Source organism: Lithobates pipiens, unplaced genomic scaffold (assembly GCF_037356315.1).
Source record: "Lithobates pipiens isolate NorthernLeopardFrog02 unplaced genomic scaffold, aLitPip1_a1.2 Scaffold_48, whole genome shotgun sequence".
Lineage (NCBI taxonomy): Eukaryota > Metazoa > Chordata > Amphibia > Anura > Ranidae > Lithobates > Lithobates pipiens.
In genome coordinates, this window is record NW_027507872.1 from 3,255,638 (window position 1) to 3,280,342 (window position 24,705).

The window sequence follows — 24,705 nt, forward strand, 5'->3', positions numbered from 1 at the left end:
TTCTATATTCCTCCACTGAATGCTTGCAGGAGGGAGAGGAGAATCAAGCATTCAGTGGCTGCATGGAGGAATATAGAAGGCTCATTTCCTCTATATGCAGCCCCCCTGCTGATCCTCCTATACAACTTCTTTTACTGCACCCCCAGTTCACCCTGTGCTCCCTGTCCCCCTGCTCTCCTCCCCACCACTCTCCAGCCCCCCCACACACAGTTCTCTCCACCCCTGTTCTTTCTGCCCCCCCTGCTCTCCAGTTCTCCCCATCCTTCTCTAGCCACCATCCCAGTGCTCTCCACTCCCCCCAGTGCTCTCCCCCTGTTCTCCCCCCCAGTGCTCTCCACTCCCCCCAGTGCTCTCCCCCCTCTTCTCCTCCCCCAGTGCTCTACATCCCCCCCAGTGCTCTCCCCCATTCTTCCTCCCCTCCAGTGCTCTCTACTCCACCCAGTGCTCTCCCCCGTGCTCCCCACTCCCCCCTGTTCTCCCCCCCAGTGCTCTCCACTCCCCCCACTGCTCTCCCCCCTCCCCAGTGCTCCCTCTCCCCATCCTCCCCCCCCCAGTGCTCTCCACTTTCCCCAGTGCTCCCCACTGCTCTCCCCCCTGTTCTCCCCCCAGTGCTCTCCACTCCCCCCTGCTTTCCCCCCTCCCCAGTGCTCCCTCTCCCCCTGTCCTTCCCCCCCAGTGCTCTTCACTTCCCCCAGTGCTCCCCACTGCTCTCCCCCCTGTTCTTCCCCCCCAGTGCTCCCCACTCCCCCCCGTTCTCCCCCCAGGGCTCTCCACTCCCCCCTGTTCTTCCCCCAGTGCTCTCCACTCCCCCAGTGCTCTCCCCGTCTGTTCTTTCCCCCCACTCCAGTTCTTCCCCCAGTGCTCTACCCTTTTCTTCCCCCCCAGTGCTCTCCACTCCCCCCAGTGCTCCCCCTGTTCTTTTTCCCCTATTCTCCCCCCCAGTGCCCTCTGCCCCTGTTCTACCTCCCCCCAGTGCTCTCCACTCCCCCAGTTCTCTTCCCCCCCAGTGCTCTCCCCCGCCTATTCTTTCCCCCAGTGCTCTCCACTCCCCCCCTTGTTCTCCCCCTCCCCAGTGCTCTCCCTCCCTGTTCTCTCCCCCCCCCCCCAGTGCTGGATATCCTGTCATGGATATCCTGCTGGCATGCAAGGTACCATACCGAGCATCAACAACACACCTTCCCACAGACAGGGACTGCAGACGGACACGGGGCACAGGAGAGGCTGCATTCACGGCACATTAAAGCTTCATTTGATGGGCACAGTGAGACTGCATTCACGGGCAGAGTAAAGCTGCATTTGGTAGGCACCCACCCCCCTTACCTTAGTGTATTCTTTCTATGGAAGGTGCCCCCCCCCCCCACCTTGATGATTGCCCACTTACCACTTTTAGCTGGAATTTGCATGTATATATATTGTGGCAGCACGCAGGTAAAGTCACCTGGTTGTATCCAGGATGGGAAATATGTGTGCCCTAGATTCAGGCTTTATGCAGACTTTTACAATTAGAGGGGAAGAGTTAATGAGCCCAGCTGAAGTAAGTGGGCTCATTAAGACCTCTACAAAAAACCCCAGCATGCTTAGGGAGATGCTCCATCCTGGAACCAGTTTTGTGTCGTATAGACTGGGGAGTGTGATATCTGTTCTGTGCGGTGAGTTAACGACTGTGTGGCAAACCTCTACAACAGAGACAGGGACTGGTGCAGCACAAGGCTGCACTCAGTTGTTAGACAGGGAATCTAAGTGTGTAGTTAGAGGTCAAGCTGACCAGGATTTATTTTCATGTTTTATTTTTGTTTGGCTGTTATATGTATCACTGCATGTAGCATAAATAAACCGCATCTTTTGTTTTTTGCACCTACAACGCTGTCTGCTGTGCCTGATTGTGTGTTGTGAACCCATCCAGGGGGTCACACACACCCGCTGCACACCCCTCACAATATATAAAAAATCTCTCTCTTTTTCATTGATTGAGTGAGATATATTATATATATATATATACACATACATACATACATACACACATACACTACATTACACTCTTCATCAAATGTGCTTTAAAATGTATGGTTTTCCCTTTCATGAACAAGAAAATAATGACGTTATGCTGTTGGGCTGGTATAATAATGCTGTGGGGCTGGTATGAAATTTTTTACAGGGCTGGTTTTTGTTCCCAGTCCGGCCCTGCTACCACGTCTTTGGCATGATGCGGCTCAACACGTCCAGCTGCTGAAAATAAGGACAAGCGTGTCCCATGGCAACGTGCTGATGACGATGCACCGCATCCACAACCAGCACTGTTGTCTCTAGAGACAGAGCCTGCTTTCCCTCTTATTGGCTCGTGACTGTCTGCCTCTCCTTGTTGGCCTTCCAGACATAGTAATGGCCTGCAGGGTGATAGGAAAACCAGCAATTGGGTAGTGTATATTGTGCTGGAGGCACACAACACCCACTAACTCCTGCAGATGCCTGTATTAGAGAACACCAGCAATAAAGGGTAGATACAGGTGTATACTGTGCTGGAGGCACACAACACCCACTAACTCCTGCAGATGCCTGTATTAGAGAACACCAGCAATAAAGGGTAGATACAGGTGTATACTGTGCTGGAGGCACACAACACCCCTTTAACTCCTGCAGATGCCTGAGAAAAGAACACACTGTCCCTGCCTATCTAGCTCTTTCCCTGCATGCCGGAACACACTACACAAGGCCGCCGCATTGGTGGCTTTATATAGTGTGGGGCGTGTAAATCCCCTTATGCCTGTGGCCAATTATAGCTCTCTTCACTGCCGGCGCTGTGATTGGCCAATCATGAGCCAGCAATGCACTGGGATGGCACAGTGCATTGTGGGCCGTGAGCGCCACACGAATTTGGCTAATAATGTTCGGTATTCAAAAGTGCGAACAGCCGATGTTCGAGTCGAACACCAAGCTCATCCCTAGCTGCAATCAGCAACCTTTGCTTTTCCAGTTCTGCAGCAGTCATATCTCTGCTTACTTCATGCAATCAGTTGGTTATGGGCAACAGTTTTTTTTTTCTACATTTACTGTAGATAGCAGCTGTAGGGTTGCTCCATGTTTTGTAAACTGATAATAACTATAGCTGGTTGCTAAAGGCAACAAACGCCAATCTTCACAAATCACACACGCTACTGCATTTTAAGTGATATAGTGCATACATCAGGTGGCATTGTCTAGAAGCAAAGCCTGGGACCCTCATTGTTCTAACACATGCTGCCGTTGTGTAGAGGAGGATAATACGCTGTCTCCGTGCATGCAGCATCTCCAATGCTTGTGGGCTGAGCAGCCTGATCTGCCTCCTCCTCCTTTACAGTGGGGAACAGTTGGGCATGTGACTGCTTGAGTTAAGATGGCAGCTCTGTCTGAACCCTTAGGTCTGGAGCGAGGTAAGAGATATGATGCATGTTCCATTGCAGGGGCTGGGGTTTTTGGCTGTAGCCAGAGGGAGGAGGGAACAGATGAATGACTTAGTTGTTCCCTTTTTTTTTATTTTTTTTTTAAACATTTTCACTGGCCTCAACCTAATAATCAGGAACGTAAGAGTGATTTGCAATATAGCCTTGCACTTGCCTCTCTGCAGATGACAGCTTTTCAATTCTGTCTAATCGCTTTAGTAAACATTATATTACCCACTCCTATGTTTTCACCTTACCCCATCTTCAGAGCTGCAATTCATTATCATTTACACTTGTTAGAGTTCTATTAAGACAGCTGCTGCTTTTTCAGTGCAGTGCTTTTTGAGAAAGGCACCTATAGGTAGATGCAGATGGGGGGGAAAAGGGTTTCATTAAACAGATTTAAAAAGCCACTTGCCCTTGCTTAAAACATGCATTAAGACCACTGTCACAGAGCACCCTAATCTAATAATCACTATCAAAAAGATTAGAAATTGCAAACTTATCAACCAGATCTCTAATCACAAGCATTGCTGTAAAGCATTGTAACCAGAAGGAGATATGCATCTGATGATGTTAAAGTGCTGACAGGTGTCTATAACCTTAGGCCTAAGGGGGGAGGGGCTAGTCACCATCTCACATGCAAAAGTGCTCTCCAGTTTCTAAGTGTGAATTATGTAATAAAAGTATTCTACCGATTGCTTATTAAACCCAAAAAGCTCAAATTTATTTTACTACGAATTTCCAATTGTTAGATGTGGTGGACGCATTCATTTTTTATTTTATTTTTTCCCAGGCTTTTGTTACTTCGTATTGTATTTTCACTTCTATTATTGTCACTGCCACCAAGTATGTTTTTCAACAGCACAAACTGTCCTGCAGCTGAGACAATTTGACACCAACAGGGGTGCTTACAAAGACCAGTGTTCATTTATGTAAAACCTTTATCCCAAAAAGGAGCAAAACTGTTTAGAAAGTATTAGCTGGGGTTTGGCTTCAATTTGTTAGTGTATCCAATTCTGTCAACTATAGGGAATGATATGGCGCAAAGGGATGACTACTACAGCGCATACCTATTTGGGAATTCACAGAAAAGGCTAAAATGTCTAGAGAAGTCTGTGGTGTATAGTGCATACACAGAACTTTATAGCTTGTGAGGATGAGTTTTTGCTGAATCCAGAACACCTTTATGCAGCTCCTCCAGGAGACTAAGTAGATCTTTATAATGGCAGATAAAACACAGCAGAGTGTTCAATATACATGTAGTGGATATCATACATTTATTAACAACTTGACCAGACCATTTTTACCTGGCAATTGCTTTCTCCATGCAACACTGTACACAATTTTGTTCCACACATAAGGGCCGGTTCACACTGCAGGCGAGGCGAGGCGACTCAGACTTGCCTCGCCGCGACCTGCCGCGACCTCAGCGGCAACTTGCAGATGACTTCTGTATAGAAGTCAATGCAAGTCGCCCCGAGTTCGCCCAAAAGTAGTACAGGAACCTTTTTTCTGAGTCGGAGCGACTCGAGTCGCTCCTCTCAGAACGGTTCTATTGTACAGAACGGGGGCGACTTGCGAGAGCGAGGCGAAGCGAGTCGTGTCGCCTCGCCCGCTGTGTGAACCGGCTCTTATAGAGCTTTGTTTTCATGGTATTTGATCACCACTGGGTTTTTAATCTTTATTCTATAAAAACAAAAAAAGACAACTTTTTGAAAAAAAAAAAAAAAAAAAAAAAACACCACACAATACGTTCTATTATAAAACATATCCAATACATTTAGGCTAAAATGTATTCTGCTACATTTCTTTGGTAAAATAATGCCTATAAAAGTGTATATTGATTGGTTTGTGTGAGAGTTAGTGTCTACAAACTATGGTATACTGTATATACTCAATTTACTTGAGGCGCTAAAATGCAAGGACGGTACAAACACCCCCAAATTACTTCTTTTTGGAAAGTAGACACCAAGGTATTTAAATATATATATATATATATATATATATAAATAAATACAAAAAAAAACAATCAGCGCCAAAATGAATTACTTCCTCCTATAACAGGGTAATGTGTGAAACCACCAATATGTGACTGCACAGCTGCTGAACAATTACAGTGATACACCACACCAAATTCAATATTGTTTTCTAAATAGTGCAGCTCTGTGTCTCAAATAATGTGCATACAAAATTTATATTAAACATTTCATGAAAAAGAAATAAAAAACCTGAAAGTGTAAAAAAATTTGAACACTTCATCTGTGTCAATGCTTCCAAAACAATAGCCGCTGTGTGTGTTTGTCCTCAAAAGGACCAATATCCAGTGCACACCTCAAAGATGAATGTAAAAGCATAGACAAATCACTCCGTGTCCACCACAATGGATCAACTTTCACTCTACAATGGTAATCCTACAGTCTCCAGACTGCTCCTCTGTGTGGGTAATCAGCATTTGTATTGCCGTCAGATGAGCCTTCCTTCACTTTGTCATAAGTGCTCAATCACACTATTACTTCCGTAGGTTATAGACATGAAAAACAAACAAGTGCCATAGTGTACTCTGCCTGTTTATCAAAAGCCCCCAAAACAAATCCACTTACAAGATAACAGCATGTCTCAAATCATCACATCAGTAACCCGCAAGTCTACACTCACAAAGCATCACAGATTTGGCTCCTCCCCTCTAAACACATGTCAGCATCTCATTGGCCTTCATCAGTAGATAGGTGGGCCAATTCTCTAGACACTCTTATATACCTTGTTTTTGCCTAAGCAACCCTCCAGTTGTCATTGCCATTTACAGCCTATGAGGATACTTCCACTTAGAGGTCGACCGATATATCGGCCGATATTTGCCGTTTTTAAAATAATCGGCATCGGCCGATTCTGCTGATAAAAAGCCGATTCTACAGCGGGACTTTGAAATTACTTCTGTAATAAGTCAGTGTGAGTTGCCTGAGTCGTCATAGCAACACTTTCCTCCTCTCTGGGCAGACTGCCAAGAAAAGAACTAAATGATACAATGTTTACACTTCAATGAATGAAGTCATCTCTGTGTGTAGAAGTTCTCAGTTTAACCATTTAAAGACTAAATCTTTTCTGACACTTGTTGCTTACAAGTAAAAATCCTGTATTTTCTGCCAGAAAATCACTTAGACCCCCCAAAAATTATATATATATTTTTTTAGCAGAGATCCTAGGGAATAAAATAGCGGTTGTTGCAATATTTTATGTCACACGGCATTTGCACAGAGGTCTTTCAAATGCATTTTTTTGGGAAAAAAATACACCAATAATAAAAATAAAATAAAAACAGTAAAGTTAGCCCATTTTTTTTTTTTTTTTTTTTTGTCCAAATGTTTGGCTACCCGTTTTTATTTAATATATAGTTTTTTTTTTTTTTTTTTTTTTTATCTAGATCATACATACAAGGAAACTGATTGGAGGTTTGTTTTGTTTAATAAATGTTTAAAGCGGGAGTCCGCCGGGACTCCGCGTTTTTTTTTTTTTTTTTTTTAAAAGCCAGCAGCTACAAATACTGCAGCTGCTGACTTTTAAAATAGTGACACCTGTCCAGCGCGCCCGCGATGTCGGCACCTGAAGCCGATCTCTAGATCGACACTCGAGTGCTGCCGCCGCCATCTTGGGTATGGGAATCAGGAAATGGAGCCTTTCGGCTTCATTTCCCGGTTCCCTACTGCGCATGCGCGAGTCGCGCTGCGCAATGAGGACGGTCCCCGCTGCCTCTGGGATCTGTGTGTTTCCCAGCAGGCAGCGGGCCACTTGCGGAAGGGGGCGGGCACTTGCGGAAAGGGGCGTAATGTACGCCCCTTTCCGCAGAGAGCTAGCCCGGAAGTGGGTGCAGTTACCTGGATTATCCAGGTAACTGCACCCCCCTCCCCCCTGAAAGGTGCCAATTGTGGCGCCGGAGGAGGGGAGGAATCCGATGAGCGGAAGGTCCATTTTAGGGTGGACCTCCGCTTTAAGTGTAAGAAATTTTCTGTATCACTTATGAAGGCTGCTTTCACACTGGAGCGGGCAGACGTTGATGGTAAAACGCAAGTTTTAGCGGCTCTTTACCATCATTTTAGCGGTGCTATTTGGCTGCTAGTGGGGCACATATAACCCAGCTAGCGGCCAAGGAAGAGGTTAAATGCGCCCATGAAGCACCGCTGCCAAATCGCATTGCATGCGCTTCGGCAGTGGTGCCCATTCATATCAATGGGCAGGAGTGGTGGAGGAGCGGTATACACCACTCCAAACGTGCTGCTTGCAGGACTTTTTTTTTTAAGATCCTGCCAGCGCATCGCCTCAGTGTGAAAGCACTCTGTCTTTCACACAGACTGCAGGGGAGCCATTTTGCAGGCACTTTACAGGCGCTATTTTTAGCCCAAAAGCGCCTTAAAAAATGCCCCAGTGGGAAAGGTGTGTTAGATCAAGGGGGATTAAAAATAAATAAATAAAATAAAATCGGCCTAACATATCGGCCCAAAAAAAATCGGCATCACATATCGGCTATCGGCCGCCATGATTTCTAAATATCGGCATCGGCCAGAGAAAAACCCATATCGGTCGACCTCTACTTCCACTTCCTGTATACAATGGAGCTCACATATATAGAGCTGGGGCGTGTGTCACCAGAGTAGCTAGGTAGATTTAAATATCTGCAGGGTGGTCTACCTCAAACGCACTGCTGACCTCCCATACCATTCTAATGTTAAAACTTATTTATACAATACATCGCTATATGTGGACAATATGTCATTATATACTATGCAAACTTAAATTGCTAAAATTATAATATTACATACTATCAAATACTCCAGGGACCAATTATTTCTAATGACTACAAACTTCTCATTAGAACATTAAAATTATTACAATCAATGGCCATCCGCATATTATCTGCAGAAAATCACATAAAATCACATTCAAAGAGTATGCATAAATCGCGCATAACTCACAAAATCGAATTCAAAGAGGTACACCTATATCCCTTCCAAATGAATTGCCATCTAAAAAAAATTCTGCCAAATATGCGGATAATCATTGATAAAGAAATATTTCTTCTATATGAACACACATTTATTAATTAACCATAATAAATGAAGCTGTTTTGTAAACCTATGTTAAGCCCCCTAGGTGCTAAAACCTGGGTTTCACCTATTCGATCGCTCAAAATTTTAATTGTTTGGGATTCTCATCATGAACCTCCCTAAAATGTTTGGAAACACAATATTCTTTTCTCCCTTTTCTTTAATATTGTTTATGTGCTCTTGCACTCTAACCAGTAAAGGTCTAGATGTCCTACCTACATACTGGACTTTACAAGAACACTCCAGCATGTATACATACCTCTGAAGAGCAAGTGATCTTTGATTCCTTCCTGACGCTGTAGCTATAAACTCAGTTTTCTTTTTTACATTATTCCCTTTAGTGGTTTTACAAGGCAAACATCTCCCGCAAGCATAAAAATCAGTAAGAAAAGGGGTCAGGGTTCCTACGTTGTTACTTTTATGGGGGGTCCAAAACTCCCGGGGCTAGAATGTCTTTTCAGATTTGGGTGCTTTTTTTTATATACAAATGAAGGACAATGGGGGGAGAGCCTCTCCTAAAACTTTATCCCTCAATAATACATTCCAGTGTTTTCTAGAGATATTTTTTTATTTTTTATTTATTTTATATATTATTCTTCTGAACATTATAGCTCAACACCATCCTGTATTCATCACCATCTTTCTTTTCTACCTTTTCTTTGTTTTTTAACAGATCTTTTCTGTCCATTTTTTTTTTTACTTCCTATAATTGTTTATTAACCAGCTTGACATTGTAACCTTTTTGAATACATTTCTCACCAAACTTCACTGCCTGTTCCTCAAATTCCTCATTTGTGGTGCAGTTCCTTCTTAAATCGGACAAGCTGTCCTTTGGGAATATTAAGTAGCCAGAGTTTATGGTGGCAACTATATATGGCTATGTAGCCATTCCTATCCGTGGGCTTGCAGTAATTTCTATATCTCCCCTCCTTGGACACTAAATTTCCATGTTTAACCACTTGCTTACAGGGCACTTAAACACCTTCCTGCCCAGACCAATTTTCAGCTTTCGGTGCTCTCACAATTTGAATGACAATTACTCAGTCATGCAACACTGTACCCAAATGAATTTTTTGTCCTTTTTTTCCCACAAATAGAGCTTTCTTTTGGTGGTATTTGATCACCTCTGGGGTTTTTATTTTTTGCGCTATAAATGAAAAAAGACCGAAAATTTTGAAAAAAAACGCATATTTCTTTGTTTCTGTGACAGAATTATGCAAATTATTAATTTTTCTTCATAAATTTTGGTCACAATTTATACTGCTACATGTCTTTGGTAAAAATAACCCAAATTAGTGGATATTATTTGGTCTTTGTGAAAGTTAGAGAGTCTACAAGCTGTGGTGCGAATCGCACAAAATTGATCACATCTGATGTACTGGTGGCCTATCTCGCTTCTTGTGACCCGAACAAGCCAGGAAAGTACAAATACCCCCCAAATTACCCCTTTTTGGAAAGTATACATTCCAAGGTATTTAGTAAGAGGTATAGTGAGCTTTTTGATGTTGTCATTTTTTTCCCACAATTCTTTGCAAAATTACGATTTTTCATTTTTTTTTTTTCTCCACAAAATTGTCATTGTAATAGGTTATTTCTCTCACGTGGCATGTGTATACCACAAATGACACCCCCCAAAAAATTCTGCTACTCCTCCTGAGTATTACAATACCACATGTGTGGGACTTTTTCACAGCCTGGCCACATAGAGAGGCCCAACATGCAGGTAGCGCCATCATGTGTTCTAGGAACATAAGTTACACATCTAACTTGTTGACTATTTATTACACTTTTGAAGCACCAGGACAATGACACGTGACACTGATGACAGATGGCACTGATACGTGGCAATGATGACAGGTGGCACTGATGACAGATGGCACTAATATGTGGCACTGATGACAGATGGCACTAATATGTGGCACTGATGACGCGTGGCACTTATACGTGGCACTGATGACACGTGGCACTAATACGTGGCACTGATGACACGTGGCACTGAAACGTGGCACCGATGACAGATGGCACTAATACGTGGCACTAATATGTGCCACCGATGACAGATGGCACTAATACATGGCACCGATGACGCGTGACACTGATGACAGATGGCACTGATAAGTGGCATTGATGACACGTGACACTGACAACAGATGGCACGTGACACTGACAGGTGGCACTGATGACAAATGGCACTGATACGTGGCACTGATGACAGGTGGCACTGGGGGCAGGTGGCACTGGGGGCAGGTGGCACTGACGGCAGGTGGCACTGGGGTGGATGGCACTGGGGGCAGGTAGCACTGGGGTGGATGGCACTGGGGGCAGGTAGCACTGGGGTGGATGGCACTAGGGGCAGGTAGCACTGGGGTGGATGGCACTAGGGGCAGGTAGCACTGGGGTGGATGGCACTGGGGGCAGGTAGCACTGGGGTGGATGGCACTGGGGGCAGGTAGCACTGGGGTGGATGGCACTGGGGCAGATGGCACTGCTGGGGGCGGATAGCACTGCTGGGGGCGGATGGCACTGCTGGGGGCGGATGGCACTTTTTATTTCATTTTTTTAATTTATTTTTTTTCCACAATCAGAACGGCTGCCGCTGCAGCCGTTCATCTCTCCCCTCTCGCACTGTCTGTGCGAGGAAGGAGAGCGGCGCTGCGAGATGATCTCATATGTTTACATATGAGATCATCTCCCATTGGACACGCCGATCACGCTGTAAACGGCCGCTGTGATTGGCCGTTTACAGCGATCTGTGTTTGCCTGTCCCCGGGGGACACGGCGAACACAGAACTTCCGCGATGCGCGCCCGCGGCGGCGCGCATTGCGGAAGTAAACATCAGGCCGTCCAGGGACGACCGCCCGGACGAACGCGCCTGCTCTACGGCCGTCATTCGGCTATAGGGCGGGCGCGAGGAGGTTAAAAACACTATTTTGTGTCTGTCATATTGCCATGTTAATATTGTGTTCTTGTTATTTAGATTTAACCTATGCATGAAGGACAGGAGGCTGGCAAGATCTCCCCTCCACAACACGAACAGGTCATCTATAAATCTAAAGTAACCGACCAACTCCTCTGGTCTATCTTTAAATACAACTTCCAACTCCTAGTGGGCCAAAAATAAATTGGCCACATTGGGAGCAACGCAAGCTCCCATGGCTACTCTGGTCTTCTGTAGGTAGTATTCACCACCATACCAGAAGTAGTTATGTACTAATCCAAATTCTAGACATTGCAAAAGATACTTGAGTTGTCTTCTATCTACAGACGCATTTTTTTAATGCCCATTTCACCACTTGTCTAGCATCTAAATGTTCTATTATAGTATATAATGAACCAACATCAGCGGTTACCAAAAACGGGGGAATCAACCATAGAAATGTGTTCTAGGCTCTGCAGTAAATACTTGGTATCCTTCAAATAAGCTGGAATGGTAATAACTAACGGCTGTAAAAAGAAATCCAGGTACTGGCCAAGTCTGGAGGTGAGAGAATCCACCCCATTAACAATAGGCCTCCCAGGAGGTCTCTGACAATCTTTATGGATTTTGGGATGGAAGTATATAACTGGAGTGCGACAATATGAGGGGTTTAAATATTCAGCTTTCTTCTAGCTTAAATTTTTTTTGAACATCTTTTATTTTATTAACCAAACACAGAACAATACAGACGCACAACAACTTAGCCAGCATCCGGCTAACAGGGAAGGGACCCATGCAGAGGTCACAAAGTATTGTTATAATATCAAGAATCATTAGAATTTCAACGACTACCTTAGTATAACAACAACAATAGATTGTCATGGCTCTTGCTCCATGGGGGGGGCTAACAAGGAACTAGCCCACCTAGAATATCCCGCAAACCCAGGTTGGTCTATTAGGATGCTAAGGAGGGCCATCATATATCAGAGAGGTCACTTAATTTGTTGCAACAGTGGAGGGTTCCGCTAACCACTTACTCCAGACTCTGTCATGTTTTTTTTGGACAGCCTCTGTGTGTATAGGTGTCCCTGTAAAGGGGTATCACATTGTTAACAAGTGATTTCCATGAGCCTATAGAGGGAGGAGTCTTTCGCTTCCAGCATAGGACGACAGATTTCTTGGCATAGAACAGCAGAAAACCCAACCGGGTTCTCTCAGCCACTCTGGGCACCAAGTCCTCCAAGTCCACCAAGTCCTCCACCAGCCCCAGCAGGCATATTTTTGGGGATGGAACAATTGAGATACTTAGCAAATCACCTCTGAAAGAATTTGTGACCAGAAATCTGCAATTACCAGGCAGGACCAAAAGATGTGGATATAGTCCCTGGGGGCATGGTCACAACGCCAGCATTCCAGGGAGAGAGAAGATCTCATCTTGTGCACCCGAGTGGGATAAAATATTTTCTTTACTCCCTTATTTATCAACACTGAAAGTTCATCTCTATATATTTTAACCGGATTGGAAAGCAGTAATAAGTATGTATTGGTATCTCCTAATAAGCTTTCAATTTCTTCCTTATAATAGGCTCAAGACATTAACCACTTAAGCCCAGGACCATTTTGCTGGCCAAAGACCAGAGCACTTTTTGCGATAATTCACTTTAACTGACAATTGCATGATCGTGCGACATGGCTCCCAGACAAAATGTCCTTTTTTTACCACAAATAAAGCATTTATTTATTTATTTTTTTGCACTATAAGACCCCTTTCACACCAGGGCGTTTTGCAGGCGCTATAGCGTTAGAAATAGCGCCTGCAAAACGCCCTAAAGAAGCTGCACCATTGTGTGTAGTGTGAAAGCCCCGAGGGCTTTCACACTACAGCGGTGCGCTGGCAGGACGTCAGAAAAAAGTCCTGCCAGCAGCTTCTTTGGAGCGGTGAAGGAGCGGTGTGTTTACCGCTCCTCCACCGCTGCTCCCAATTGAAATCAATGGGGCAGCGCTGTAATGCCGCCGGCAAAACGCCGCTATTGACGGCGGTTTTAACCCTTTCGCGGCTGCTAGCGGGGGTAAAAGCACCCCGCTAGCGGGCGAAATGCACCGCAAATCCGCCGCAAATCCGGAGGTAAAACGCCGCTAAAAATAGCGGCGTTTTACCGCCGACGCAAGTTGCGGTGTGGTGTGAAAGGGGTCTAAATAAAAAAATGCAACAATTAAAAAAATATATATTTACATTTTCCTATAATAAATATACCCCAAAAGTATATACTTTTTGGTAAAAATCGCAATAAGCATTTGGTTTGCGCAAAATTTATAGCGTTTACAAAATAGAGGATAGTTTTATGACATTTTTATTAATGAATTTTTTTTTTTTTACTAGTAATGGCGGCGATCAGCGATTTTTATCGTGACTGCAACATTATGGCGCACACAACAGACATTTTTGGGACCATTGTCATTTATACAGCAATCAGTACTATACAAATGCACTGATTCCTGCGTAACTGACACTGGCAGTGAAGAGGTTAACCACTGGGGGGCAGTGTAAGGGTTAAGTATGTCTTGGGGAGTGATTCTAACTGTGGGGGGGGGGGCATTGCTACATGTGACACGTCACTGATCTCTGCTCCTGATCACAAGGCACTACTAGGCAGAAGGGGGAGATGCTTGTTTACATTAGCATCTCCCCCGTTTTCCCACTCCGTGAGGCGATCGCGGTTATCCCCGCGGTGATAGAATCCGTTGGACCTGTGACACAACTCACAGAGGTCCCGGCCGGTGTGCGCACCGCCGCGCAGGCGATGGCACGGCGGCAAATTTAAAGGGACATACATTTGCCCAGCCGTGCCATTCTGCCGACATACGCCGATTGAGAACCAGTTAAAACAATACCCCCCTTGTCTGCTGGTCTTTTGACTACCTCTTTATTTTCTTCCAAAGAGCAAATCCCTTTCTTAATGTATTTCTGATTTTCAACTGTTCCAAGAAGGGATGAGCTTCGTGTTCGAGTCGAACATACGTTCGACTCGAACATCGGCGAATTCCGAACGTTATGGGCCGTTCGCGCCAAATTCGTGTGGCGCTCACGGCCCACAATGCACTGCGCCATCGCAGTGCATTGCTGGCTCATGATTGGCCAAGCATGCACTGTGACCCCGCATGCTTGGCCAATCACAGCGCCGGCAGCGAGGAGAGCCATGATTGGCCACAGGCATCCTGCCTGTGGCCAATCATAGCTCAGGCTGTGTAGTACACGCCCCACACTATATAAGGCCGCCAGTGCGGCGGCCTTGTGTAGTGTGTTGGCGTCTGTAGGAGTTAGTGGGTGTTCTGTGTACCTTCAACACAGTATACACCGATCGTTATCGGCCGATTTTTCGTTTTTTGCTCTTCTGTAGTGGTTGTTGTCTGCGTGCCCTGACCGCAGTATACACCGCTATATTCACCTATATAGCTAGCTATATTTCTCTTTTTTAATAGAGCTTGCAGTCAGTGTTAGGAGATTGTGCATGCTGTCTGCGTGCCCTGACCACAGTATACACCGCTATATTCACCTATATAGCTAGCTATATTTCTCTTTTTTAATAGAGCTTGCAGTCAGGTATAGGAGCTTGTGTGTGCTGGCTGCGTGCTCTGATCTGTGAGAGCTTCCAGAGTGGTGGAAGAGGAGAGGGAGCTGATGGCTTCAGTCAGCCCAGGCCAGGGGCCTGTTTCTCAGCCTGAGGAAAAGCGTGGTGCCCTAAAACTTCAGGAGTTCGTTAAGGAGGAGAGGCTGTACTTAGAAAACCAGCTTGACTTGGTTGACTGGTCTCTGAGACAGCCAGGAGAGGACGTAGAGAAATCTGCGGAGAGGAAAAGAAAAGCCAAGAGCTTAATGGTAAAGGCTTCTCGCTGTTACTGTGAAAAAATGAAAGTTTTGGCCGAGCTGAGGAATAGACGCGACAGATCAGGTATCAGGAAGAGACCAGAATTTAAACCTGCCATAGATGGACTGAAAAAGCAGTGTAACATGCTTGGTGAGCTTCTGTCAAATCTAATTGAGAGTGCTTCAAGCGAGAAAGACTTTTTATTGGGCATAGAAAAGGTCATGAGAGTGGCGTGTGATGAAGGCTCTCAAGCGGTAAGACGACGCAAACAGCGTTTAACCCCAGCCGCAACGCCAGAAGGAGAGATGGAGGGTCCCTCTATGGAGGACACCCATGGAGAGACAGATGCAGAGGAAAAGGAGCTGGTAACCCCAACATTGGTGGAGGCCCCAGACGTGAATGAAGCTGTGGTTGCAACCCCAGCCAGGAGTGAGACATCCCTGATAAAAGGAAGTGCGGAGGAGAACGGAGATGGGAGAAGAAACCCCAAGGCAAAGAATGATGTTCCCGGTGGTACTGCGGAGGGGCCAGGTAAGCCTAAGGGGAACCAGCCTGTGTGTATGGCTGTGACTCCGGGTGGCAGTTTGGGTCCCGGTGATGCAGGAGGGAGACAACATCAGAAGGATAGCAAGGTGAAGAAAGACTTTAAAGAAAAACGAGAGAGGGTTCCTGTGGTACGGCTAGCAAGACTGGTAGAAGATCCGGACTTACCAAAACGGTCCCCATGATCCCGGCCGGTGATTGCATGCAGGGCACGCCGTCAGCTGAGTTGTCGGCTGCCGCTGCTGCAAGCCGGACCCAGGGTAAGGGGAAGGGGGTCAAAGGGTGTGGAGGGAGTGGGAAGAGTAAGGACAGCTTGGCCGTCACTGTGGTTGAAGATACAGTGAAGGCTAGCGGCAAAACTCCGGGTGATTTGGTAATGGCGGCCTCCGACAGTGGAGCGCGCGTCTTCCCGTGGGAGGGAGGGCGGTGCTATTGGGCGGGAGACCAATAGGAATGTAACGAGTGCGGGTGACGCGCTTCCGGTAGGCGGGTCTGTTCCTGGTGGGGATGGTTCGAGGCCGGAGGTGAAGATCGCGGAAGTGGAGGTGGACCGCGGGGGGGCATTTCCGGTCAGTAACGCCTGGGACTTCCGGTACTCCATCTTGCCAAGAGAATGCTGGCGGGACTGATAATAATATGGAGATATCCAATGGTTTAGAGCCGGGTCAGGTTTCCGCCTGGGGGGATTGTCCCATGGGGGAACTAGGTGATGACAGCCCTGCTATGGATTATATCTGGGGTTTGGAGGGGTCCCAATAGGAACAGGGACAGGTCCCAGTAGATTCCTGTGGGGCCTATGCAGAAGTAGCTTGGCAAGAGAAATGGAACACCCTCTTCTATAGTTCAGAGGAGGAGGCTCCTCCAATGGAACAGTCTAGGAGGGGTGGAGAGGTGAGTAGGTGTCCCCAGGCTGAGGGGGTTGCTGTTTCTTTCCCCGGTTGCTCCCCCTGTTCCTGTAATGGAGGCTCCTCTCCTTGAGTCTATTTTGAGGGGTACACCAGAAGTGAGGCTGTTAACAGCCTTAGGAGAAAGACGTTCCTATGCTAATGTGGTAGGGTCAAGTGTTGCGCTGGACCACCTGTACCATCAGTTTGGGGCTGGTAACTTCCGGGTACCCCCCGGCCGATCAGTCCTCCGGGGCAAATTCGGGGTCTAGGGGGATAGGTGATCCTGAACGCAAGCGCAGGAATGTTGTACAGTTAAGGTGGGAGGGGAGTGGCCAATGCCCTACAAGGGGCCAGGTTGTGGATATGATCCTATCATTGGGGATCAAGGTGGGGGAAATTTTTGCAGTGATCCACCCATCGGGTACCCCTGATTTTGACATAAGCTTCACGAATGTGGTAATCATGGAACTTTTCATTACTTCGTTTGGCTTGATCAGGGGGACCGATCCGTGGAAGGGGTTCCGCATGATTCCCTTGAGTAGGCAGGAGGATATAAAAAATGTAACAGTTTTAGTCAGAAATGAGAGTCTGCCCCCAGAGGACATTGCAACTTGGTTGGGGAGACATGGCCAATTGTAGTGTCCCCTAAATAAATATTTGGATGAACGCAGGGTGTGGACTGGGGCATGGAGCACCAGAATCAAGTTAAAAAGGGCTGGCAATACAGTAGCACATGTTCCGGGTAGTGCCTTTCTGGGAAGGGATAGGAACCTGGTGTTCTATCCAGGCCAGCCCCGTCGTTGTTTTAGGTGTGGGTGCCCAACCCACTTGAGCGCAGACTGCACGGTGGTGCGGTGCAGCAAGTGCAATAAATTTGGGCACTCAGGGGAGACTTGTGGTCTGATCTGCTGCAATCTCTGTGGTCAAATGGGGCATCCATTTAGTAGATGCCCCAGGGCGTACAGGGGAGAGGCAGCAGCGGGCAGTAGATCAGGTGGTCATGCTGCTCCACCCCCAACAGGGCAGAGATCTGGAAGGGAGGGGCAGGGTGACGTTTTTGGGCCAGGGGGGCAGGAGGAATCCCAGGCTCAAAAGGTACGTAAGGTGCAACAAAAAGAGAAAGGGGTTCGGTCGGGTAATGTAGCCAGGGCTCCTGATAGTATAGTTCAGGCTTCTACAAGTGAGGTTGGGTCCGTGGGGCCTCCCATGTCTCTCCCTTCTGGGGGTGTGGCGCAGGGATCTTGTCCCCCAGTTTCTGTTCCCCCTCCTCTTCCTCGGTGGCATTGATCTGGTGGTCGCTTAGTTGCCATCTCCTCGTCTGATTCCTCAGTGGGTGAGAGCCAGACCGGGGAGAAGGAGATGGAGGTGTCAGTAAAGGGCGCTCAAAAGCGTCCTAAAGAGGTATCGGATGAGGAAGGTGAAGTAACCTGGGTAACGGTTAAAAAGAAGCATAGTAAAAAAAAGAAGAAAAAGGTCCCACTACCTGAGGTAGAGTCTAGGTCCTCACCAGGGCCTAGCAGTAGGGGAGAGACTAAACTTATAGATTTCTCCTCTGGGGATGAGTGTGTTCAAGATATGTAAAGTATAGTTATGTAGTTCCACAGATGTTGTGGTTTCAAGTGATATGATTTTGTTATAAGTGTAATGTGAATATTAACTGATGTTGTTTTTGTAAAGTTTTGATTTTCTTGTATGTTTGGTAGCAGAAAACTATTAAAAAAATATCCACCTATATAGCTAACTATCTTGCTCGTTTTAAATAGAGCTTGCAGTCAGTGTTAGGAGATTGTGCGTGCTGTCTGCGTGCTCTGAACCCAGTATACACTGCTATATCCATCTATATAGCTAACTATCTTGCTTGTTTTAAATAGAGCTTGCAGTCAGTGGTAGGAGATTCTGCGTGCTCTGAACCCAGTACACACCACTATATCCACCTATATAGCTAACTATCTTGCGCGTTTTAAATAGAGCTTGCAGTCAGTGTTAGGAGATTGTGCGTGCTGTCTGCATGCTTTGAACCCAGTTTACACCGCTGTATCCACCTACATAGCTCTTCTCTATTTGAGCCATCTGCCATCTGCAGGAGTTAGTGGAAGTTGTGTGTGCCTCCAGCACAATATACACTACCCAGTTGCTGGTTTTCCCAACTCCCTTCAGGCCATTACCATGTCTGGAAGGCCAGCAAGGAGAGGCAGACAGGCGCGAGCCGATAAAAGAGGGCAAGCAGGCTCTGTGTCTAGAGACAACAGTGCTGGTCATCATCAGCACGTGGCCATGGGACATGCTTGTCCTTCTTTTCGGTAGCTGGACATGTTGAGCCGCAATATGCCAATGACTTGGTAGAGTGGATGACCAAGCCCTCTTCATCCTCCTCATCCTCTCTCACCCAGGCTCAGGGTACTAGCAAAGCAGCTGCCAGCGCATCGTCTTCCCTCCTCTCCATGTCATCATCAGTGACTCCTTCCCTAGACCCACCACGTCCTCCTGAGGAGTCTCCTGAACTTTTTGAGCACAGTGTTGGGTACATGCTCCAGGAGGATGCCCAGTGTTTTGTAGGCTCTGATGATGATACTCAGCTAGAAGAAGGCAGTAGCGTGAATGCAGAGAGAGGGGATGCTCAAGAAGGACAGCAATCTGGCAGTCATGTTCCACAAGCTGCAGCATACTGCCAGGTTTGCTCCAGCGATGAAGAGGGAGGGAATGATGAGGGCACTGACTCCACGTGGGTGCATGGTAGGAGAGAGGAGGAGGAGGAGGAGGCACATGTCCAATGAGGCAGGATGCCCTCCGGGGGCCAGCTTAGGGACAGCACACCGACTGAATCACACCACAGAGCTCCGCTTGTGTCCGGAGCGCTGCCGCTGCGCGTTATTCTAAAAGTTCTTTGGTGTGGGCCTTTTTTGAGATGAGTGCATCAGATCGCACCGCTGCTATTTGCAACATATGTCTCAAGCGTATCTCGCGTGGCCAAAACATCAGCCGCTTGAACATCACATGCTTGACCAGACATATGTTGACCTGCCATGCAGCTCGTTGGCAAGCGTACCTCAAAGACCCACACCAAAGAACCACAAGCGGACCTCTCCTTGCTCCTCATCAGCTGGGATCTCCAACCCCACTAGACCTTCAGTCCTCTCTGAAAACTGCTCTGAGAGGAATGAAGGTGTACAATTAGGTGTGTCACAGCCAAGTGCTTTTGGGCACTCTGCTAGCAGTACACCCAAATGTCCCTGCCCCAGCTGCTGGACCGGCGAAAGAAGTTCACTCCCAGCCATCCACATGCCCAGCGGTTGAATGCTAGCTTGGCTAAATTGCTAGCACTTCAACTGCTGCCTTTTCAGTTGGTAGACTCGGCCCCCTTCCGTGAGTTTGTACAATGTGCGGTTCCTCAGTGGCAGGTCCCCAAACGCCACTTTTTCTCACGGAAGGAGATTCCGGCTCTCTACTGGCATGTGGAAGGCAATGTCCTTGCCTCGCTGGACAGGGCAGTCAGCGGTAAGGTGCATATTACCGCTGACTCATGGTCCAGCAGGCATGGACAGGGACATTACTTGTCTTTCACGGCCCATTGGGTCACTCTTCTGGCAGCTGGGAAGGATGCAGGACAAGGTGCAGTAGTGTTGGAGGTTGTTCCGCCACCACGCCTCCAAAATGCTACTATTGGTTGTGACACACTTCTCTCCTCCACCCCCTCCTCTTCTTCTTCCTCCATGGCCTTTTCCAGTGCTCTGTCCTCAGAAACAGCGGTGCTCCATAGGCGTTCCAGGGGCTACGCAAGTACGCAGGCAAAACTATGCCATGCCGTGCTTGCACTGGTTTGTTTGGGGGACAGGAGCCACACTGGGGCGGATGTTTTGTCAGCTCTGCAGGGGCAGGCTGAGAGGTGGTTGACGCCACGCCAACTTAAGCCAGGAATGGTGGTTTGCGACAATGGCACCAACCTCCTCTCTGCCCTCTGACAGGGACAACTGGCCCATGTGACCTGTGTGGCTCACATCCTTAACCTGGTGGTGCAGGTACCCGGGCTTACAGGATGTCCTGAAGCAGGCCAGGAAAGTCTGTGTGCATTTCCGCTGATCATTTAATGCCTGTGCTCGGCTGGCTGAGCTCCAAAAGGAGTTGAACCTGCCCAAGAACCGCCTTATATGTGACATGCCCACCAGGTGGAACTCAACGTTGGCCATGCTGCAGCGGCTGCACATGCAGCAGAGGGCCATCAATGAGTACCTGTGCGACTACAGCACCAGGACAGGGTCAGGGGAGCTCGGCTTTTTCTCACCACGCCAGTGGGGCATGATCAGGGATGCATGCACTGTCCTGTCACCGTTTGAGGAGGCCACAAGGATGGTGAGCAGTGACAGTTCATGCATCAGTGACACTGTACCTCTTGTCCACCTCTTGGAGCATACTCTGCATGGAATAATGGACAGGGCACTTGAGGCAGAACAGAGGCAGGAAGAGGAGGACTTCCTTGCCTCTCAAGGCCCCCTTTATCCAGACAGTGTTCCTGCTGTGCCACCCATCACACAGGAAGAGAATGAGGAGGATGAGGAGGAGGAGGAGGATTGTGTCAGCATGGAGGTGGAGGCTGGCACTCAGCATCAACAGCAGCAGCAGTCTTGTAGGGATGATTTACAGTCCTAAGAAACCCGTGGACTTGTACGTGGCTGGGAGGAGGTAGCTGCGGATTATGTTGTCCTTAGTGACCCAGAGGACTCCGGACCAAATGCCTCAGCTAACCTACGCTGCATGGCCTCCCTGATCCTGCAAAGCCTGCGGAAGGATCCTCGTATTCTTCGGATCAAGGAGAAGGACCATTACTGGCTGGTCACTCTCCTTGATCCACGGTACAAGGGTAAGGTTGCTGACCTTATCTTGCCGTCGCAGAGGGAGCAGAGGATGAGGCATCTCCGGGAGGCCTTGCAGAAAGGTCCGTGCAACGCGTTTCCAGAGACTGGGAGGTTACAAACTCCTGGTCCTGGACAACGTGTTGCTGAGGCATCGGTCAGAAGGAGCGGTGGAGAAGGTGGCCGTCTGACCGATGCTTTAAGGCAATTTTTTAGTCCGCAGCCCCAAGGTATGATCGGTTCCAGCAACCATCGCCAGCGTCTGATTTACATGGTGCAGGAATACCTAGGGGCAAGGTCAGACTTGGACACCTTTCCCACCGAAAATCCTCTGGCTTACTGGGTCTTGAGGAGGGATCACTGGCCAGAGCTTGCACAGTATGCAATTGAGCTACTGGCCTGTCCTGCATCCAGCGTTCTTTCGGAACGCACCTTCAGTGCTGCTGGTGGCTTTGTTACCGATCACAGGGTGTGCCTGTCCACCAAATGAGTTGATCGACTGACCTTGAATCAGTCTTGGATCACCCACAGCTACCAAGCACCTGAAGCTGATGTAATTGAATATTTTTTTTTTAAATATCACATCCCTTCAAGACTGCCTATGCTGATGCTGAGTGACTGTCCGGTTATGTTGATTATCTATCCTCTTCCTCCTCCGCTGATATGTTGGAAGAACATTTTTGGTTCTGGGTGATGCCATCAGCCCAATTTTTCTGCCCCTGTTTAACAGGGGCGTTTAATTACAATTTTTGATGCAATGCTTTGCAGCAGGGCTCATTCCTGCACTACAACTAGAGTATATGGGAGAGGTTGCAGTGTCATGGCACCAGCACCAGTGCCTAAGGCCCAATTTTTCTGCCCCTGTTTAACAGGGACATGTAATTACAATTCTTGATATAATATTTCACAGGAGGGCCCATTCCTGTGCCCACCCAGAGTAACTGTGAGGACTTATAGTGTTGTGGCACCAGCACCACAACCACCAAAGGTCAATTTTTCTACCACTGTTCAACAATGGCATGTAATTACAATTCTTGATATAATCGTTCACAGCAGGGCGCTCCAGCGCCCACCAAGAGTCACTTTCTGGGCTTACAATGTTGTGGCAAAACCAACACCTTGTTCTGCCATTTCTGCAGAGCATATAGGGCAGGCCCCTACTTTCAAACATCCAACTTACAAACATCTCCTACTGCAAACAGAAGGAGACAACAACAAGTCAGATGAAAAAAGACGGACGGCAAAACAAATTATACAGGGGTGATAACCCTTCCCTATGTTTTCCAAAAAGCTTAAAAATTGTTTTTTTGACTGGAGCTACACTTTAAAAATGTACCAGTTGAAAATTACAAACAGATTCAACTTAACACAACAAATCTACACAGTCCCTGTCTTGTTTGCACTGCCTGTATACTGCTGTTCTGAGTATATAGGGCCTGGGGGCCACACGTATTTCCTTTTTTTAATATGGGTACGAGGTTCCCCTTAATATCCGTACAAGACCCAAATGGGCTGGTAATGGGCAGGGAGGGCTACCCATGCCATTTTTCTAAATGATTTTCAACCATATTGCAGGAACCAGATATAACATTAAAACCGCAAGCAGTTTGAAATGACGTTATTTCCGTTAAATGTCATTTTGTGCAGGGACTGTTCTAAACACGGGAAACACGTGGCACTTCACAGGCATACTATAGACACCCCCCAGGCACGATATTTAAAGGAATATTTCACTTTTTTTTCACTTTAATCGTCATTAGAATCAGTGCTCCCGCCAAAACGGAAATTTTTAAAACTTTTTTTTGCATTGAGCCATGTCCCCTGGGGCAGGAGCCAGGTCCCCAAACCCTTTTTAGGACAGTATCTTGCATATTAGCACTTTTAATTTCGAATGTTCGAGTCCCATGGACTTCAATGGGGTTCTAAAGTTCGTACGAATTTGGCAGAGAGACATGCTTACAGCACGAAAGCTGAAGAAAAATGTCTGCCAAAAGACTGTGTCCCGCCTTCACATAACCCATAAGAATAACATCTCTATGCTTCTATTGGCTGAGGAAACATAAATTAAGTTGTCATGGTACGAACTAGTACCTTTATTCTTTTAGCTATGTTTCCTGTACATTCTTAGGCTATCATATTTAGTTAAATCTAATCATCCTACTTACTATGGAGTTAATTAGGACAAAACAATACAATGAGTTAATACAATAATGTGCTCAGAAGTAAGCTTTTTAACAAATCAGTCTCAGGACTATTGTTTTTCTAATAGTCACACAATAAACATTTAAAACTTTTCTAACAGGTCCGTTCGAAAGTTCTGGTGCGAACCGAACCGGGGGGTGTTTGGCTCATCCCTAGTTCCAAGTCGTGCACAACTACATTTTTGAATACTTTGGTAAATTTATTATTGATAGCTGGCAGATTAAATGCCGAACGATTTCTAATCCCATGTCAGATCTATTATTCTGACTAATCCTGCCTGCAGTGTTAGATAAAAAATTTTTTTTTTGATGTTTAACTTTCTCATGTACTTTTGTATATTGACATGAGTATCAAATTCCCTTATCAAGTAACTTAATCTCATTACTATTAAGGGGAATCCCGCTCAGATTGAAAATCCCTTCACCTACTGGTATTTTCTTCTTTTTTTTTTAGGAATTTCCTTCCTAGTCTCCTACCCCTCTGTCTTTTTTCTTTCTGCTCCATATTTGTTTCCACTTTGTATTTCCCTGTGTGCCTCCCCTCCGATGCTCCCCTGTCCTTAAAAAAAAAAAAACAAAAAAAAAAAACACCCCACACACACAACAACCCACACACATATCTCTCTGCTTCATCTACATATCCATCTAATGGTTCATATCTATTATACCATCCTGAATCTTGTGGAGATTTGTAATATCCTTCTTGAGATCTATCATAACTAATGTGCCCTTGGGGTGATCTATAATTGGGTTGTGCGGGATAATGTGGGGTTGAGGTAGCATACCCCTGTTGTCCCATTCTAAATGACGTCTCCCATTAAAACCCCCCTCTATTAAATCCTCCCCTCTGGAAACCCTTATCATGAAAAGGTCTTCTCTGTCCCCTGAAGTTGTTATATGGTCGATCAAATCCATTATGTGCATAATC

The 24,705-nt window shown here is 46.7% G+C and overlaps 1 protein-coding gene across 1 annotated transcript in view; it reads left to right on the forward strand.

Moving 5' to 3' along the window:
* Positions 1 to 3,334: 3,334 nt before the first annotated feature.
* Positions 3,335 to 24,705, forward strand: part of LIN7B (lin-7 cell polarity scaffold B) — a 1,167,120-nt gene continuing 1,145,749 nt past the window's right edge. The window contains exon 1 of the mRNA XM_077467159.1: positions 3,335 to 3,407. Coding sequence (XP_077323285.1) covers positions 3,371 to 3,407 — 37 coding nt within the window. The 5' untranslated portion in view covers positions 3,335 to 3,370. The remainder of the gene's footprint in view (positions 3,408 to 24,705) is intronic.